Source organism: Salminus brasiliensis, chromosome 16, assembly GCF_030463535.1.
Source record: "Salminus brasiliensis chromosome 16, fSalBra1.hap2, whole genome shotgun sequence".
NCBI classification, from domain to species: Eukaryota; Metazoa; Chordata; class Actinopteri; order Characiformes; family Bryconidae; genus Salminus; species Salminus brasiliensis.
In genome coordinates, this window is record NC_132893.1 from 552,522 (window position 1) to 570,676 (window position 18,155).

Consider the following 18,155-nt stretch of genomic DNA (forward strand, 5'->3'; position numbering starts at 1 on the left):
ATGGTGACGCTGTGCAACGCAAAAAGATGCTATTGCAAAGCTGCAGCATGCTATTTTTTTGGATATAGCAAGTGTATATAGTGATGTGAGACTACAGTGTGCATGTCAGTTGCACATCGTTAGAAATTATAGAATTACAGGTGTGCGCTTTTTTGCACGCGCATGTTTTTTTTTTTAGATGCATAAGTGCACGAGCAACTCACAGCTCGCGCAAGTCATAAGAATGCGTGCACATAACTGCAGCAGGATGTCCGATGCATGAGGGTGAAGTTATCTCCATATGCGTCCTGCATCTTTTTCGAATTGTCCGTTCCACCTTAAATGGTGCAGCAGTTCCATTCTGGCGCCTGAGGCGCCAGAATGGAACTGCTGCACCATTTAAGGTGGAACGGACAATTCGAACAGCACATCAACTTCACCTACCTGCTTTGCTCTCAGGGTGAATGTGACCTACTGTTTCACTCATTTGTTGTATTATACACAAGTGTAAACTCATACACGTGCATGCACGAGACTACTAAAAAAGAAAAAGAATTATCCTAACGTTACTAGTCCACTCCCATAACTATTCTGGAGCATCCTGGAGTGGAAACGGTGCATGCATGACACTAATATCACATTATAAGTCACATTATTATCATTAATGCCATATGCATCTGTATTATACTGAGGGTAAACACATTTTAGGAAGGTGCAGGTGCATGCACTACACTATTTGCACTGTTTTGTGCACTACTGTGCTCCAGCATGAATGCCACACATATTGTAGCTCATATGAGTCACCTACTGGTTCACTGGTGTATTATTGCATGGTGGAGAGGTACTGACAAAAACCAGTGCATACATGCCACCACCACCACTAGTCTCACTAGTCACATATGACCCACTTGTCACCTTCTGGTTGTCTTCTATTGTGCAGGGTTGTAAAGAATAGGCACGTGCAATAATAAAACGGTACTCAACTATTTGCAGAGGTGCTGCAGGCACAGGTCCAGGGTCTCCCCCTCCACCTCATCCTCCGCCAAAGAGTCCGATAAAGGCCGGGTGGGCAGAGGGCCATCCTCGGGCAGGGGAGGCCTCATCTCCCGCAAGAAAAGCTCCAGGAAACGCCGGTAGGTTTTCTCCTCGCTGCCGCACGCGGCCATCGCTTCTCATTCCCGGATAGAGAGAGAAGGAGAGAGAGAAAAGAGAGAGAGAGAGAGAGAGAGAGAGGGAGAGAGAGAGCCAGGGGATGGTGAAGAGTCTCTGCTACTTTTGAGTCATGGAGCAAGAGCGCGCGACACACACACTCTCTCTCTCGCTGTCAAATACACACACACACACACTCGCACTCACTCTCGAGCTCGCGCTCGCACTCGCACTCGCGCTCACACTCACACACATACACTCACCAGGTGGCGCGCACGGAGACTCGCGTAATGGACAGCGGTGACGTCAGAGAGGGGGCGGTGTGTGTGGTGGTGGTGGTGATGGAGAGGGTGGATGGGGGGAGGAGAGGAGGGGGTTTAGAAAGTGTACGTAAACCCCGCCCACCAGACCAGCCTCCACCAATCACGCGAGGGCGCGTGCACGCGTGTGAGAATGTATTTTTAAACCCCGGGGAGCGCGTGTGTGCGCGTGTATGTGAGAGAGAAGAAAGGAATGTACTAAAGCGGCACTTTCACGTGTGACGTCACCAGGTGCATCAAACCTCTATATTTGCAGTATACATGTTTAAAAGTATGTGCTTTATACATCACACACACACACACACACACACACACATATATAAATACACTCAGCCCAATTCGACTGTTTTAGAAACACTCTAATGCTTCTGATTCCACTCACTGGCCACTTTATTAGAAACACTCTAATGCTTCTGATTCCACTCACTGGCCACTTTATTAGAAACACTCATCTCCTTGTGATTTCACTAATTGGCCACTTTATTAGAAACACTCTAATGCTTCTGATTCCACTCACTGGCCACTTTATTAGAAACACTCTAATGCTTCTGATTCCACTCACTGGCCACTTTATTAGAAACACTCATCTCCTTGTGATTTCACTAATTGGCCACTTTATTAGAAACACCCATCTCCTTGTACGTACACTCATTGGCCACTTTATTGGAAACACAAATAAATGGGTGTTTCTAATAAAGTGGCCAATGAGTGGAAGCACAATGTAGTGACCAATAGGTGGAATCATAAGGAGATGGGTGTTTCTAATAAAGTGGCCAGTGAGTAGATACCCCATTCTGTCCATTTAGGACAAACAGAGCTGTGAGAAAGCCAGAAACTGTTTCAAACACCTGAATGAATCTGGCGTCTAATTGGCTGATACTGAGCATTAGTTGTGTGGAGGGTTTATTGAACATTACCAGTGAACCGCTCTCACTCCAGCGCGGCCCGAGTGGCTCACTGATCACTGCTTGAAAAGCTCCACAAGTGAAGCTGTAGAGCCCAGTGAGAGCGAGTGCATATAGGACATCAGAGCTCTGGCTAAAAATAACATTAGCAGATTTGGCCCTGGCTGGGAATTAACTGTTCTGCTGCTGTTCTGTGGGTGTTTCGCGTTAAATGGAGGTTGCCAGGTAATCAGCTCTGTTATTAACCCCATTACAGTTTACTCACACTCTGCTAAAATAGCTCAGAAAAGGATTATTTGCATTGCTGTAGGCAGATTACAGCTGCACACCCCTCCCCTCACAAACACACCAACTGTGGCACTCAGTTAAATTACAGAGGAGCATTTCTACAGTACCTACATTTACAGCGTTATTAATATTCACCCTAATGAGAGACTGTAGCTCCGCCTCCTCAGTGTATATCACAATACCTACATTTACAGCGTTATAAATATTCACCCTAATGAGAGACTGTAGCTCCGCCTCCTCAGTGTATATCACAATACCTACATTTACAGCGTTATTAATATTCACCCTAATGAGAGACTGTAGCTCCGCCTCCTCAGTGTATATCACAATACCTACATTTAGAGCGTTATTAATATTCACCCTAATGAGAGACTGTAGCTCCGCCTCCTCAGTGTATATCACAATACCTACATTTAGAGTGTTATTAATATTCACCCTAATGAGAGACTGTAGCTCCGCCTCCTCAGTGTATATCACAATACCTACATTTAGAGCGTTATTAATATTCACCCTAATGAGAGACTGTAGCTCCGCCTCCTCAGTGTATATCACAATACCTACATTTAGAGCGTTATTAATATTCACCCTAATGAGAGACTGTAGCTCCGCCTCCTCAGTGTATATCACAATACCTACATTTAGAGCATTAATATTCACCCTAATGAGAGACTGTAGCTCCGCCTCCTCAGTGTATATCACAATACCTACATTTAGAGTGTTATTAATATTCACCCTAATGAGAGACTGTAGCTCCGCCTCCTCAGTGTATATCACAATACCTACATTTAGAGCGTTATTAATATTCACCCTAATGAGAGACTGTAGCTCCGCCTCCTCAGTGTATATCACAATACCTACATTTAGAGCGTTATTAATATTCACCCTAATGAGAGACTGTAGCTCCGCCTCCTCAGTGTATATCACAATACCTACATTTAGAGTGTTATTAATATTCACCCTAATGAGAGACTGTAGCTCCTCCTCCTCAGTGTATATCACAATACCTACATTTAGAGCGTTATTAATATTCACCCTAATGAGAGACTGTAGCTCCGCCTCCTCAGTGTATATCACAATACCTACATTTAGAGTGTTATTAATATTCACCCTAATGAGAGACTGTAGCTCCGCCTCCTCAGTGTAAGTTTGGACTCACATCAGGAGTGTTGAAGTCCTTCTACTGACTTTCTCATGCTGTTGTAGACCCCAGTATAGGAGTGTAAATAAATAAACGAGGTAAATAAACATAAACAAGGTGATATATCAGTGAAGATGCACTGCCCTCTTCTCAGGTCACAGATATCCAGTGAATTTCTTGCCAGCGCTCTTCGCTCCTCTGGCCAGGGATATATTAGATAAAGTGCTCATATTTCACCCACGTCCCCTGTGTGCTGATACACTGCTGCCTTTCCAGAGTATAATTCAATTAAAGAGATACATCAAGCACACACACACACACACACACACACTCAGAAGAGCCAGATCATTATGACGATAATAATGCTGATGGTGTGGTATCAGAGCTCCCGCAGTCGACCTGTTGGATCACCTCAAGGCTTTGTGGGAAGGCTCCTGGTCAGCAGTGAAGAGCGCCTACTGCCAGTGACCAGAGCAAGGGCAGATCACCGACCCAAGGTGCCTGTGGCTCATCAGTTCTTACGGCACAAGAACAGAGATGTTAAATGATGGTTACAGGAGTAGGAATGTGTCACTACACACAGCGCAGCGCCCCCTGCTGCATATGGAGCAATGGTCTGGAGTGCCCATGCCAACTCCTGTCCACCGTCGTCTACAATGATGGACATACGAGCGTCAGAACTGGACCTAGGACTGATGGAAGAAGGTGGCCTGGTCTGATGACCATCACGTGGACAGTCAGATGCTTCACTTACCTGTGGGAGGTCCAATCAGGATCCACTGGAACATCTTGAACGTGTCCGATACCACAAATACCACCTTCAGAGTTTGTGTAGAGGAAGCTGCTTTGGCAGATAGTCATAATGTTTCGGTTCACTGGTGTGTATAGAGACTAATACGTGTCCAAAAGTATGTGGACACCTGCTTCTCAAGTGTTTCTTCTGAATTGGAGGATATTTATGGGGAGGTTTTAAAGTCCTTGTTTGCTGCAGTAACAGCCTTTACTCCCTTCTCAGGGAAGGCCTTACACGAGATGTTGGAACATTGCTATGAGGAGGATTGGATTGCGCTCAGGCCCTAGAGCGAGAGCAGCAGTGGATGCACCTTAAAGCAGGTTAGAAAGTCATTAGAAAGGCTGTCTGGATAATTTTTGTCGTCCAGCAAAAAACTTAATAATAATAATAATAATAATAACAACAACAACAACAGTAACTGCAGTAAAATGTTTAATTACTTTAATTTACTTTATTATGAGAAGGAAGACTGTTATCGATGTGATTTAAATATCCACATCATTTTTATCCACATCAGAAATTCAAAGCAGCGCTTTTACCTGCCTAAAGTTTTTAAAGCCACTAGGACGTAAAACTGAACGTAGAAATTTACACAACTACCTCAAAACTGTTAACTACAGCAGTTTAGCCCCGCCCATTCACACTGTTTCAGTCCAGACTGCTTTCTGAGTGTGACACATGGCAGGACAGCCAATCAGAAAAGAGAGAGAATTAATTTACAAAAGTACTGGATGGAGCTCCTCCACCATCATTCCACTGCTCCACAGCTCAATGCTGCTGGGGGGCTTTATAGCCCTCTAGTCCACGCCTGGCATCAGGCAGCATGGAGCCAATAGGTTAATGATGTTGATCTGCTCCAGAGAGTCCTATTCTATTGGCAGTACAGAGCTGTATGTGTGTGCATTTGCACATCTGTGTCAGCAATGGGTGCAACTTAAAGTAGCTGAATGCATTCATTAAAAGAGCTGTCCACAAACTTTTGGACATAGTGCATATCAGTCTTAAAGGCACAGGAATGTCATAAGCTGAGCTTATGTAAGACACGCTGCATAGGCTTTGGGCCCTTTGACAGAAGTGTTCATTACCGAGCGAAGACTTGATCGCTCGTGTCTCTGAAGGCACTCGAGGCATGTGGAGTGTCTCAGAGCCGTCCTTAATCCCGCTGCTGCTCCGTACGGAGACGCTTGCTGTGGTTTCCTGCCGCAGGGCTGCAGGGCTGAGCTTCGACTGAGTTGCTGGAGTCTCTGAAACCTTGACCCTGAAAAGGGACAGAAATTGGGCCAAACATGATGACCTAAAATTGGATCCACAGGTACTGCAGCTCATATTCACGCTAATATTACATGATCTACATCTATCAATTATGATTTTCTGCAGTTTACAACAGTTATAACCAATAAATCATATTTTTTAAAAGACGCTGACCGTAATCTGATACTGGACTGTGGCCTCCTTTTGGTTTGGGGACTTGCAGAGAGATGCTAACCTACAGAGAGAGAGAGAATAGGGTTTAAAGGGACAGCTCGTGTTTTCTACACATTTCTAGAGCTGATCTGTAATACTCGACATGGACAAAAGTATTGGGACACCTAAAACCAAGGGGTTTGTTGGAGTAACTGTCTCTGTCCAGAGAAGAAGACTTTCTACTAGATTTTGGAGGAGCATTGCTGTGAGGATTTGATTGCATTCACTGACAAGAGTGTTAGTGAGATCAGGATGTCTGATAGATGATCACCACCCCACCTCATCATCCCCAACTCCCCACCTTATCCCATCTAAAAGTACTGGATGGAGCTCCACCACCATCATTCCAGAGAACACAGTTCCTCCACTGCTCCACAGCTCCTCAATGCTGGGGGGCTTTATACCCCTCTAGCCCACACCTGGCATTAGGCAGCATGGAGCCAATAGGGTCATGATGTTGATCTGCACCAGAGAGTCCTATTCTTTTGGCAGTACTTCTTCTCTACTAGACAAGCTGTGTGTGTGCATTTGCACATCTCTGTCAGCAATGTGCATTAATTAGAAACATTTGGACATACAGTGTAGCTAATAGACTTGATTATGCGCTTTCTGACACTGTATGATTCACTGTTATCTAGAACATAGAACACAGAAGCAGTCATTCTGAAGCCTGAACTTTGTCTGTTCTTCAGTCCAAGTTCTAGATAACAGAGAGTCAGAGAACATAATCTGTTTATTGGAGATCACTGAGGAGAACATGTGATGACTGAGGCCTGCAGTTCACTCCATGCTAATTGGTGTACATAAGCTTCCATTACTCGTTAGCCACATTAGCCTTGCAGCTTCTGTGTAAAAGTTAAGAAGGTAAACAGGTGTCGGCTGGCGGGGTGTGTTTGGGGGTGAATTATCGCTTTAACGATGGAGCCCCCTTTTGCCCTCCACAGCACTAAAGCGGAACATGGTGCTGCGCAGGGACGGCTCATCTCCGTAAGTGGATGAACTGACGTTGCTTGGTGATGACCTTGTGTGTTCATTATTCATCCAGAGGAAGAAGGAGCAGCAGCCCCGATTCAGCAACTGTGATGTGAGGAGCCGGCAGAATGGAGGAGAGGCCTTGAGATTTACAGCTTAGAGAGGGAGAGAGAGAGGGAGGGACAGAGAGAGGGAGACAGAGAGTGAAGTACAGAACGATAGAAATAGAGGATAGAGAGCAACGTGGAGAGAGAGAGAGAGAGAGAGAGAGAGAGAGAGAGAGAGAGAGCAAGGTAGAGAGTGAGCGTGACGTAGAGAGATTACAAGACAAAGAACAGAGACAAGCAGATATACAGGGAGAGAGTTAAGTAAAAGATGATATATATATATATATATATATACACATACACAGAGAGAGAGAGAGAGAGAGAGAATGAGGCAGAGTAATAGAGAGTGTATATATACACATGAGAGAGAGTATAGTGTGTGTATATATATATATATATATATATATATATATATATATATATATATATATATATATATATACACACACACACACACACACACACACACACACACATATATATATATATATATATAGAGAGAGAGAAAGCGAGAGAAGGGGGGGCTGAGTGATGGTCTGTCGGTCGGTCGGTGATGAAGATGAGCAGCAGAAGTTGGATCAGTGTTTTCTGAGTGAAGTGACTCACTCCGCTCCCACTGAGGTGAAGGGTTAAGAGTTTTTACGTAATGCTCTCTCGCTTTCTCTGCCAAGCGCGCTCACTACTGGAGAGCGAGGCCAGCGCCGGAGCGCTAAACGCTAAACTTCCACAAGCATTGTTCCGCTGCGTCAGCCCGAGCACAGCCATCTACATTTCACACCAGGACAGATCTGATACTACTGGCTGGTGTTATGTGTCTATCAATGACAGACTCCAGTAGTTATGGTTAAGCCTAGGACCTATGACTGATAACATGTCTGGACAAATTTTGGGAGAAATAAAAGAAGACTTTCTACTAAATTTTAGAGGAGAAGCACTGCTGTGAGGATTTGATTGCATTCAGCAACAAGAGTGCCAGTTAGTGAGGTCAGGATGTTGGATGATGATCAACCACCCCACCTCATCTCATCCAAAAGTACTGGATGAAGCTCCACCACCATCATTCCAGAGAACACAGCTCTTCCACTGCTCCACAGCTCAATGCTGGGGGGCTTTATACCCCTCTAGCCCACGCCTGGCATTATTAGGCAGTATGGAGACAATAGGCTCATGTTGATCTGCTCTGAGTCCTATTCTACTGGCAGTACTTCTCTATCTGTGTCAGCGACGGGTGCATTCATTAGAGGGTGTCCACAAACATTTGGACATGTTGTGTAAATTCATAACAGATTAGTGTGTTTGAACTTGCCGTTTTACACCTTCCCAGTGCAGGATCAGCCTCTGAGTGGCAGCATGACCCCAACTCTCACCTGAGAGACAAACAAACAAACAAACAAACAAGTGAGACAAACAACACAAAGGAGTTCAAAGGATAAAGACACCTTTATCAAACACATTTATCCTCTCAGCAGGTTAGGTGAATTGATAACTTTAAGCTGCACATATTGCTGCTGACACAGATGTGCAAATGCACACACAGCTTATCTAGTCCCTGTAGAGAAGAAGTACTGCCAATAGAATAGGACTCTCTGGAGCAGATCAACATCATGACCCTATTGGCTCCATGCTGCCTAATAATGCCAGGTGTGGACTAGAGGGGTATAAAGCCCCCCAGCACTGAGGAGCTGTGGAGCAGTGGAGGAACTGTGTTCTCTGGAATGATGGTGGTGGAGCTCCATCCAATACTTTTGGATGTGATGAGGTGGGGAGTTGGGGATGATGAGGTGGAGTGGTGATCATCATTCAACATCCTGACCTCACTAATACTAGTCACTGAATGCCATCAGATCCTCACAGCAATGCTTATCTCAAAATCTAGTAGAAAGCTTCCTGTGAACATTAGAGATAGCAGGGGTCCATTACTTTTGTCCGTATAGTGTTTATTAAGGCCACAATATAATATGCTGAGACCACAGGGTAATATTTTAGTGAAAACACACACACACACACACACACACACACACACACACTTACCTAAAGCAGGGATGAGTTTGGATTGGCCGTCTGAGACTTTGGTCGTCATCTGATTGGTCAGCACAACCTAACAACAAACATACATACATTCAAATAGAAATCTGACATCTGTGTGTGTGTGTGTGTGAGAGAGAGAGAGAGAGAGAGAGACAGAGAGAAAGGCCATACTGCTGCACTGTGTTCTGTGGCTAACTGGATGAGCTGCTGGGCGAGACCATTGAGGAGGCGGGTTCTCTGAGAGAGGTCATCAAAGTCATGCCTGAATGGAAAGGCAATGCTGTCAATCACCACCAGCTGCACCTTTGATTGGAGAATAATGGGAAGTCAATCAAATGTAGACATCAATCATTACATAATTATGCAATTAATTATGTTTAGTTATATAATTACATTTATATAATTATGTCCCATAAATGGATGTATACTAAAACAGCACATCAGTCAACATGGTCAAGTATAATATATCTGTAATAACTACAAGATTTTTTTCATATACACAACACTGTCCAAAAGTATGTGGACACTTGTGCCTGCAGTGTTTCTTGTGATTTCTGAAATCAAGGGTATTAACAGGAGGTTTCTCCCTCTTTGCTCTGGTAACAGCCTAGGTTTTCAGTCCCAGCTTGTTCACAAACCTCAGAAACACTAAATATTCTGAGACATGTTGTGTGTTGTGAAACTGTCTTCAGGAATCGCGAGATAATATTTGTGCCATATCACCTGCCCTCTGCCTAAAGAGGAAACCAGGCAGTGCTGGTCCTACATCAGCGTACCTCAGGATGCTTGGACAGGAAGTCAGGTAGGAGGTAGGCCTCGGCCAGCAGCTCTACGTAACCATGACAACGGACGAGGAAGATGCCGGAGAGGATTTTCTCCGTGGTGAAGTCCTCCAGTGCTTTTCGCTGCTCTGAGAATGAAGAAGGAAACATAGTGGCGGGTCAAAACTGGTCACCCAGGTCCTGTACATTATGGTACACACAGGCTTGACTTTGAGGAAGTGGTGGCTCAGCGCTTCGAGCACTAGGCTATGGATAACAGGGTTGTGGGTTTGATACCCAGGCTTGGCAAGCTGCCACTGATGGCAAGGCCCTTAATCCTCCCTGCTCCCCGCAGTGAAGGTGACCCATAGCTTTGGACAAGTGTACTCACTGTTACTGTATGTGTGAGCTTGTGTGTGTGTGTGTGTGTGTGTGTGTGTGTGTGTGTTCACTGCATGGACAGGTTTTTGAATTTGGTGGAGGCCAATTCCAACACTAATGGTGAGTATGTCCTTGTGTCAGCAATGTCCACAAACATTTGTCCAAAAACACACACACACATATATATATATATATATAGGCTCAGTCTTAAAGGGTTAATGATGTTTACCTTCATCCTCTGCCAGTAAAGCACAGTGCTCCACTGCAGCGTCCGCCATGTCCACCACCCGCTGGACCACGAAGCTGCCCTCTGTGTCAATATACACAGCCTTTCCTCCCACACCGCCAAAACACACGGGGATCTGCACGTCTACAGCCAGCTGGATACTGAGGGAGGACGACACACAGCCTCTTTAACGTCACCAGTATAAAACTGGGTTACAGACGTATTCTAGGACAGTGGTGCTCCAAGCCCAGTTCCTAAAACTCTACCCCCGCGGCCACTTTATCAGAAACACTGCTCTTGTAGCTCCACCTCGCTGGTACAGTCAGAGGCTCATCTGTTGATGCACAGTTTGCACAAAGTAGGTGTTTCCAATAAAGTGGCTAGTGAGTGGCTTCTAAAGGTAGGTGTTTCTGATAAAATGGCCAGTGAGTGTAACCACAAACTGGGGCGTTTCTAATAAAGTGGCCAGTAAGTGGAAGCACAAATTAGGGCGTTTCTAACAAAGTGACCAGTGGGTTGAACCACAAGGCAGGTGTTTCTAATAAAGTGGCCAGTGAGCCGGTGAGATTACTTCATTCTCACCAAAGCTGAGTCTTTCCGATGCCCGGAGCTCCGCATATCTCAGTGGTCTTTCCCACAGGAACCCCTCCTCCGAGAACAGCATCGAGCTCGGAGCAGAAGGTCACTACACTGCTCTGAGTCTGCTCCTGGTGTAGGAGGTCCAGTGCTGTTATGCTTTCTGTTGCTGCCTTCTGCTGGTCAGACTGGGCATCATCTCGCAAGGTCTGCAACACCTCAGCCGCTTCCTCCTGCAAGAGTCCGGTTTCTGCACAAAACAGCACACTGATGATTACAGGTGGCGTTTAAATGAATGTGTGAGAATGTGTGTGGAGTTTAAGAAGCCCTGAAACTATTCAACAGTTATTATTATTATTATTATTAATATTATAGAGTCTGCCGGCTCTTTAACCAACCTGATCTGGCTGATATTGAAGATAAATATTATTTTAAATTCCCATATATTGATAGAAATACTGTTAAAAGTACATCAGTACATCTGGGTACATGTATTTTTGTGCATAATTATTAATAACATGTTTTTGCATGACCAAAGTAAAAGTCTGGGACCAGCCTCATATTTCACTTTATTTTTATTTTTTAATATACAAGGAATATTTTCAGAATATAAAAAAAATGTAAACTATGAACGCAGCATGAGCTTTGATGACTTTGGTCATATTATACAGAGGAGAACATTTAATACATCCTGATAAATCATGACTATTGAGAACTAAAACACACCAAACATTTATTATATGAATATTATACAGGTTTTTAAAAAATACATTTGTACAGATGTACTAGTCAGTACTTTTGTCATTTCATAGCTTGTTATAGTATTACTCTACATATTACTGGTGGTGGAACATCAGCACTACGTGGTTTTATACAGGTCAGAACACCTCATCTTTTTTAAATATACAAGCTGTGCATCAGAACTGTCATTTTATCCGTTTATTATGTTGCAATCTCCTTTTTCCCGAGTTTAAGCTTTATTAAAGACTGACAGAAGTGTTAGAAGACAGCTTGCTCATGGGAATTGTAGTTTTCGCCACGCCCCCTCCGGTCTAACCGCGTCGGAAGTGTCACTGATAAAACTACAAATGATAAAAGTCGCGACTCGAAAGTAGACAGGAATTAAACAACAACAAGAACAACAACAAAACAAAAACAGTACATGCTACTATTTAAACAACCGCCTTATTTCGCCACAACTAAGCCCGAATAGAAATACTGAAACTCTCCGGTCTGGACACTGTGGTGTAAAACTGACCGGGCATCATCTTACAAGGTCTGCAACAGCTCACCGAGACCGGTTTCTACACTAAACAGCTCCCTGGTGATTAAAGGCTGAGTTTAAATAAACATGTGAGAATGTGTGAGGGGTAAAATGACCTTTGCGGAGTTGAAGTAGTTGCACATCGAGTAAATCCGCCGCCGTGTGGAAACCACAATGTATTAATTTCGCCTTCACAGAAGGAGCCAGAGGCAGGCTGGCCACGGCCCTCTGCATTACTGGCGGTGCTCCGCTGTGGTGAGAATGGTAGAGGTTCCCTCTAAACCGGACGGGACCCTGCGCTGCGGGACCCTGCGCTGCGGGACCCTGAGCTGCGGGACCCTGAGCTGCGGGGCTCGTCATGTCCTCCCTGCGCTCGCGCTCAGTCGCAGCGTCGGTGTGATTTTCATAATAAAAGCCACGACACGAACTCTTCACAGACATTAAATACTACCTACACAACTAAACATCAAATATTTAATATGTAAAGACTTTCTGTTTGTAAAATGTAGAGAAAATTAATTTTTTATGCTCGCTGTGAGTAAAAACACTTAAAAAAAAAAAAAAAGACTAGCTAATTAGAAGTCGCTTCGGTATTTTTAAAACGCCCTGTTCTCAAATGTCCCTCCGATCACGCCGTCCGACCCCGACGTCTGTTTACAAAGTGCAGAGGAACCCTCCTAAAAATCCTCATTAGGGATTAACTTAAAAGGAGACATTTGACTACAAATCAGATCATACCTGTGTTAGCTATCTTTCTACGATATCTGATCTCTCAGAGGAGGAAGAGGAGGAAGAGGAGGAGGAGATGCCAGCTGCTGCCAGGCTGAACTCGCACTAGCTCTCTCTCTCTCTCTCTGTGTCTCTCTCTCTCTCTCTCTCTCTCTCTCTCTCTCTCTCTCTCTCTCTCTCTCTCTCTCTCTGTGTCTCTGTGTCTCTCTCTCTCCTCCACCTCTACCGAGCATTACTACTGGAGGCCATCCCTCTCTGTCCAGGATGAACTGCCGCTCGGAGGTGCTGGAGGTGTCTCTGGAGGGGAGGCAGGTGGACGAGGCCTTGCTGTCGCTGCTCCACACCATCCTGCTGCACCGCAGCACTGGCAAGTTCCACTACAAGAAGGAGGGCACCTACTCCATCGGCACGGTGGGCACCCAGGACACGGACTGCGACTTCATCGACTTCACCTTCGTCCGAGTGTCTTCAGACGAGCTGGACCGGGTCATCAGGAAGGCAGTGGCCGAGTTTAAGGTACAGGGGAGTGAGACAGTCAACATGTGGAGAGCGTGCAGCTGCAGCTGGACCTCCTACACCTACACCAACCCCAACCCCAACACCAACCCCAACCCCACAATCACTGAGCTTACTTCATTAAAACAAGACCAAACAGCACAATAACAAATACTGTATTAGTGTCTAATGTCTACTGTAATTCAGGGCTGTGTATTATACACTGATGTATACTGTATATTTAAAAAAAGGTTTTACTGTATATATATATATGTGTGTATGTATATACTGTATATATATATATGTGTATGTATATACTGTATATATATATGTGTATGTATATACTGTATATATATATATGTGTATGTATATACTGTATATATATATATATGTGTATGTATATACTGTGTGTATATATATATGTGTATGTATATACTGTGTGTATATATATATGTGTATGTATATACTGTGTATATATATATGTGTATGTATATACTGTGTATATATATATGTATGTATATACTGTGTATATATATATATATGTATGTGTGTGTGTGTATATATATACATATACACACACACACACACAATCATATTTATGATCACAGTTACTCCCCCCTTGCTACTTTATTATATTCATAAAATTGATAAGCATGTACATATTTATTTATTTATTTTTATTTATATTTATTTATTCTCACACGGTCACACGGTCTCTCAACGGTTGCAATTGTAACAGCTGCATTTTCCCTCCTGGGATCAATAAAGTATTCCTGATTCTAACTGTATGTATGTATTTGCTTATTTAAATTCCATCAAAATAAAAATAAATACATTTGCTGATTAAGGACTAGGAGGGGCAGGATGTTTATCAGTGTATATATATATATATATATTTAGAATTGGAATCAGAAATACTTTATTTATTCCAGGAGGGAAAATGCAGTTGTTACAGTTGCAACCATTTGTATGAGAATAAACACTAAAATGAAAAAAAAGAGAAATAATTAAATATGTACATGTTTATCACTTTTATGGAAAAAAATATAAATATATATATATATATATATATATATATATATATATATATATATATATATATATATATATATATATATAATAAAGTAGCAAAGGGGTAACTATGATCATAAATATGGAACATGCTGTATAAAGCAGTTTGCACATATGAACAGTATAATTATTATTATTTCACACACTGAGGGAGGAGTTATACACTTTGATGGTCAGAGGTCAGAATGACCTCAGGTGGCACTCTGTGGTGCATTTCAGTGTATAAGTCTGAATAAGTCTGACACTGAATGTGCTCCTGTGTCTCATCACTGTGTTTTCCTCACCTAATAATCGTGTTTATGAGCTAACAGTAGGCTAACAATAGACCCGGAATTGTGTTTCACATGTTCATAATCAGCCCAAATAATTCTACCAAACTAAATCAATCATTGATCAATTTAATTGTAAAGAAAAATGGAAGCACTCTAAAATAATTCTGTATTTGTTTGTGTGTGTGTTTCTTTTTTGTTTTGGTAGGATGCTCTTGGGAACTCTGGGAGTGATGGAATGGGCCAGATCTCACTGGAGTTCTACCAGAAGAAGAAGTCCCGATGGCCGTTTTCCGACGAGTGCATCCCCTGGGAGGTGTGGACCATAAAGGTCAACGTGGTGAACCTGGCCAACGAGCAGGAGCGGCAGATATGCCGGGAGAAAGTGGGCGAGAAGCTGGGCGAGAAAGTCATCAACATCGTGGAGGTCATCAACCGGCACGAGTATCTGCCAAAGATGCCCACCCAGTCCGAGGTCGACAACGTGTTTGACACGAGCCTGAAGGACGTCCAGCCTTACTTGTACAAAATCACCTACCAGATCACAGATTCCCTCGGGACGTCCGTGAGCACCACCATGAGACGGCTGATCAAAGACACTTTAGCTTTATGAGAGGCTTTTATCCAAAAGGTTTCTCGTCTTTGTGACTGGTGTCTGAAGTTGGCTTCTTTAGCCTAGCGCTGGAAGCTAACACAGTTAGAATAAACATTCTGGGTCACATAGACTTCCATTATATGTTCGGTGCATTAGCCTTGTAGCTCCAGAGCAGGCAAACCTCACCGGACCGCTCTCAGCTGATTAGACTAGACTAGACTAGAGTAGGTTGGAGGGAAGAGGGATAATTATGTGTGTGATGTTTGTTTCTCCAAAACGTTCCTTTATATTTAATCCATGACCGTAATCCGTTCCCACCAATCGGTGTAGGTTAAACTTTAGCATGAGTTTAAAAGGTGATTCTCGTCTCTGATCGTCTCTCCTATCTGTCCCTTATTTATCATTTCTGAAAAAAACTGCATCTGTAACAAACCCTGCTTTTATAGTTTGATAGAGCTACACAATCTGAGCAAAATATTGTAACTAAATACATTTTTCATTTCTACGCCACCATAGCAACCGCCTGGGATACCACAGCAGCCACCAATAACTTTATAAACATCTTGGCAACCCTTTAGAAACATAGGGGGAACGTAGCAAACTGCCTTAGCATCCGCATAGGATGCCATAGCAACTGCAGAGCTTCAAACAACAAACCCCTTAAAATAAACCTTAGTGTTATCCTAGTGACCACGTAGCAACAGCCTAGCACATGCAACCGTTTCTGTGTTTCTGTCAGGAAATGCACTTTTCTGGTTGCTATGGTGTTCACTGGGTAACCAACAACGGGCCGGCATTATTGTGACTTTTACAGGATCATGTTATAATATTTTGATTCATAAACACAGTCTAAAACCCGCCTTGAGCTGTGATTGGTCAGGATGGTCAGAACACGCAGAACAGCCTCCTGAGAGGTCAGTGTTCTGTATTCTCTCTGTAATCCTCTAAATACACTATATGGACAAAAGTATTGGGACACCTGGTCATTCATTGTTTCTTCTGTAATCAATGCTATTAAAAAGAGCTGATCCTGCTTCTGTTGGAGTAACTGTCTCTACTGTCCAGAGAAGAAGACTTTCTACTAGATTCTGGAGGTGCATTGTTGTGAGGATTTGATTGCATTCAGCCACAAGAGCCTCAGAATGGTCAGGCTGTTGGATGATGATCACCACCCCACCTCATCATCCCCAACTCCCCAAAAGTACTGGATGGAGCTCCACCACCATCATTCCAGAGAACACAGTTCTTCCACTGATCCACAGCTCCTCAATGCTGGGGGGCTTTATACCCCTCTAGCCCACGCCTGGCAAGCTGTGTGTGAGCATTTGCACTTCTGTATTCATTATATTATTATCTGTAATGCATTATTTAGAAGGAGTGTTCACAAACGTGTACATACAGTGATGAAGCTCCATCTGAAAAGTTTGGCACTGAGTTTACAGTGGCAGAGCTAATCAAAATCAGAACCTGTTACTGCAGCGAAGGGTCAGAAGGAACACTGGAGGAGCAACTGTCCACATACTTTTGCCTATATAGTGCATTCAGTTCTATCTTGTAGTCAGCTCACACTTTATTTTGAATAACTGTAGATGATCTACGGGTTCTTTAAAGGAACAGTTTGGTGTTGAGTTTGAGTTGATCACTGACTCCAGATTCAGTCGATCAGCTAAGACGTGTCTGATGTGTAGGCTAGCATTGCTAACAACACGGGCCGCAGACGGTCACCAACCTGTAGTGTCCTAGAACACATGCATTCGCCAAACTAATGAAGATCTGCATGAGGTTTGAGACACGACTGGTTTTGGGCGTGTTTACAGAGAGCAGATTGGTGACGGCCCAAGCCCAGTGTTTGTTAGCAGTGTTAGCCTAGCATCTTCTGTTGTGAACTAAAGAAGCTCACGTCAGAAACCGAACACGTCTCAGCTGATCGGCTGAATCTGGGCTCAGAGATCAATCATGATACTTTTTTTACAGAACTGCTCCTTTAATTGTTAGTGGGGGAATTTGTTGAGTGACGGAGATTCAGGGGGAGCCGGGCCGGGTCGGGTCGGGTTGGTTCGGGTCTGGTCTGGTCTCTGCAGCCTGACCCTGTAAGTGAAGTGCTTCTGTGTTCTGTACAGTGGAACGATGTGTGTCTGCTTTTGGAGAATAAAACCTAAACCCATCTCGCGCTCCGGAGCGGATTCTTTACGCACCATCATGCTGGTTTTCTGGCCCGATGTCAGGTCTGAGTCACAGCTGCATGGTTCGTACATGACGTGTTCGGAGGAAATGACTGAGCTGGATTTGATTGAAAACGTCCCTGAAGGGCTTTTAACGGTCCACACTCAGGAATATATAAACACATGAATGTAACACAAGGCCAGCTGAAGCTACAGGCCGGAAAATGCACTGAAGCAGACGTGACCTTGACTTTTTTCTTTTCCAGCCTGTTTTTAACAGTCTTGAGGTCTGAATCACTTCCTGTTCCTCAGGTGCACGAAGCAAATTCTACTGAATATGAGCCACAATTAGAAGGGCAGCGTTGACCCAGGACATGCCTCGAATCCTGTACTGATTAAACCATGAACCGCTATAAACGTTCTGTAACGTGAAGGTTCCTAATGCTTTTTCTCCCCTAACTTTCCATCACGCTGATGAATAAA

The 18,155-nt window shown here is 43.7% G+C and overlaps 3 protein-coding genes across 5 annotated transcripts in view; 1 reads left to right on the top strand and 2 right to left on the bottom strand.

Moving 5' to 3' along the window:
- ppm1e (protein phosphatase, Mg2+/Mn2+ dependent, 1E) overlaps positions 1–1,382 on the bottom strand; it is a 41,062-nt gene extending 39,680 nt beyond the window's left edge. Inside the window, exon 1 of the mRNA XM_072659640.1 lies at positions 964–1,382. Coding sequence (XP_072515741.1) covers positions 964–1,145 — 182 coding nt within the window. The 5' untranslated portion in view covers positions 1,146–1,382. The remainder of the gene's footprint in view (positions 1–963) is intronic.
- On the top strand, positions 977–18,155 carry atg101 (autophagy related 101). Of its 2 annotated transcripts, none has more exons than XM_072659644.1 (3): positions 977–1,112; positions 13,344–13,596; positions 15,124–18,155. In XM_072659644.1, exons 2-3 carry the CDS (start codon positions 13,345–13,347, stop codon positions 15,526–15,528), a joined length of 657 nt encoding a protein of 218 aa, XP_072515745.1. In that variant the 5' UTR covers positions 977–1,112; position 13,344; the 3' UTR covers positions 15,529–18,155. The 2 variants fall into 2 exon arrangements, with proteins under 2 accessions (XP_072515745.1, XP_072515746.1); XM_072659645.1 differs by lacking the exon at positions 977–1,112 and adding an exon at positions 11,056–11,367.
- On the bottom strand, positions 4,992–12,835 carry rad51c (RAD51 paralog C). 2 transcript variants are annotated; one of them, XM_072659643.1, is made up of 9 exons: positions 12,468–12,826; positions 11,094–11,337; positions 10,515–10,672; positions 9,920–10,053; positions 9,315–9,446; positions 9,147–9,213; positions 8,422–8,482; positions 5,998–6,058; positions 4,992–5,830 (listed from the first exon to the last, which is right to left on the bottom strand). In XM_072659643.1, exons 1-9 carry the CDS (start codon positions 12,790–12,792, stop codon positions 5,726–5,728), a joined length of 1,287 nt encoding a protein of 428 aa, XP_072515744.1. In that variant the 5' UTR covers positions 12,793–12,826; the 3' UTR covers positions 4,992–5,725. The 2 variants fall into 2 exon arrangements, 1 of the variants encoding a protein (XP_072515744.1); XR_011977654.1 differs by lacking the exon at positions 8,422–8,482 and having other exon boundaries at positions 5,807–5,830; positions 12,468–12,835.

Bases quoted from the DNA above. Each gene is read 5' to 3' on its own strand.
- rad51c (XM_072659643.1), bottom strand. From the start codon at position 12,792: ATGTCTGTGAAGAGTTCGTGTCGTGGCTTTTATTATGAAAATCACACC. The intron at 10,054-10,514 runs GTAAACATCATT...CTTCATTCTCAG, and splicing joins TTTACTGGCAGAGGATGAAG to AGCAGCGAAAAGCACTGGAG. The intron at 5,831-5,997 runs GTCAGCGTCTTT...GTCCCTTTTCAG, and splicing joins CAGTCCAGTATCAGATTACG to GGTCAAGGTTTCAGAGACTC.
- atg101 (XM_072659644.1), top strand. From the start codon at position 13,345: ATGAACTGCCGCTCGGAGGTGCTGGAGGTGTCTCTGGAGGGGAGGCAG. The intron at 13,597-15,123 runs GTACAGGGGAGT...TTGTTTTGGTAG, and splicing joins AGGCAGTGGCCGAGTTTAAG to GATGCTCTTGGGAACTCTGG.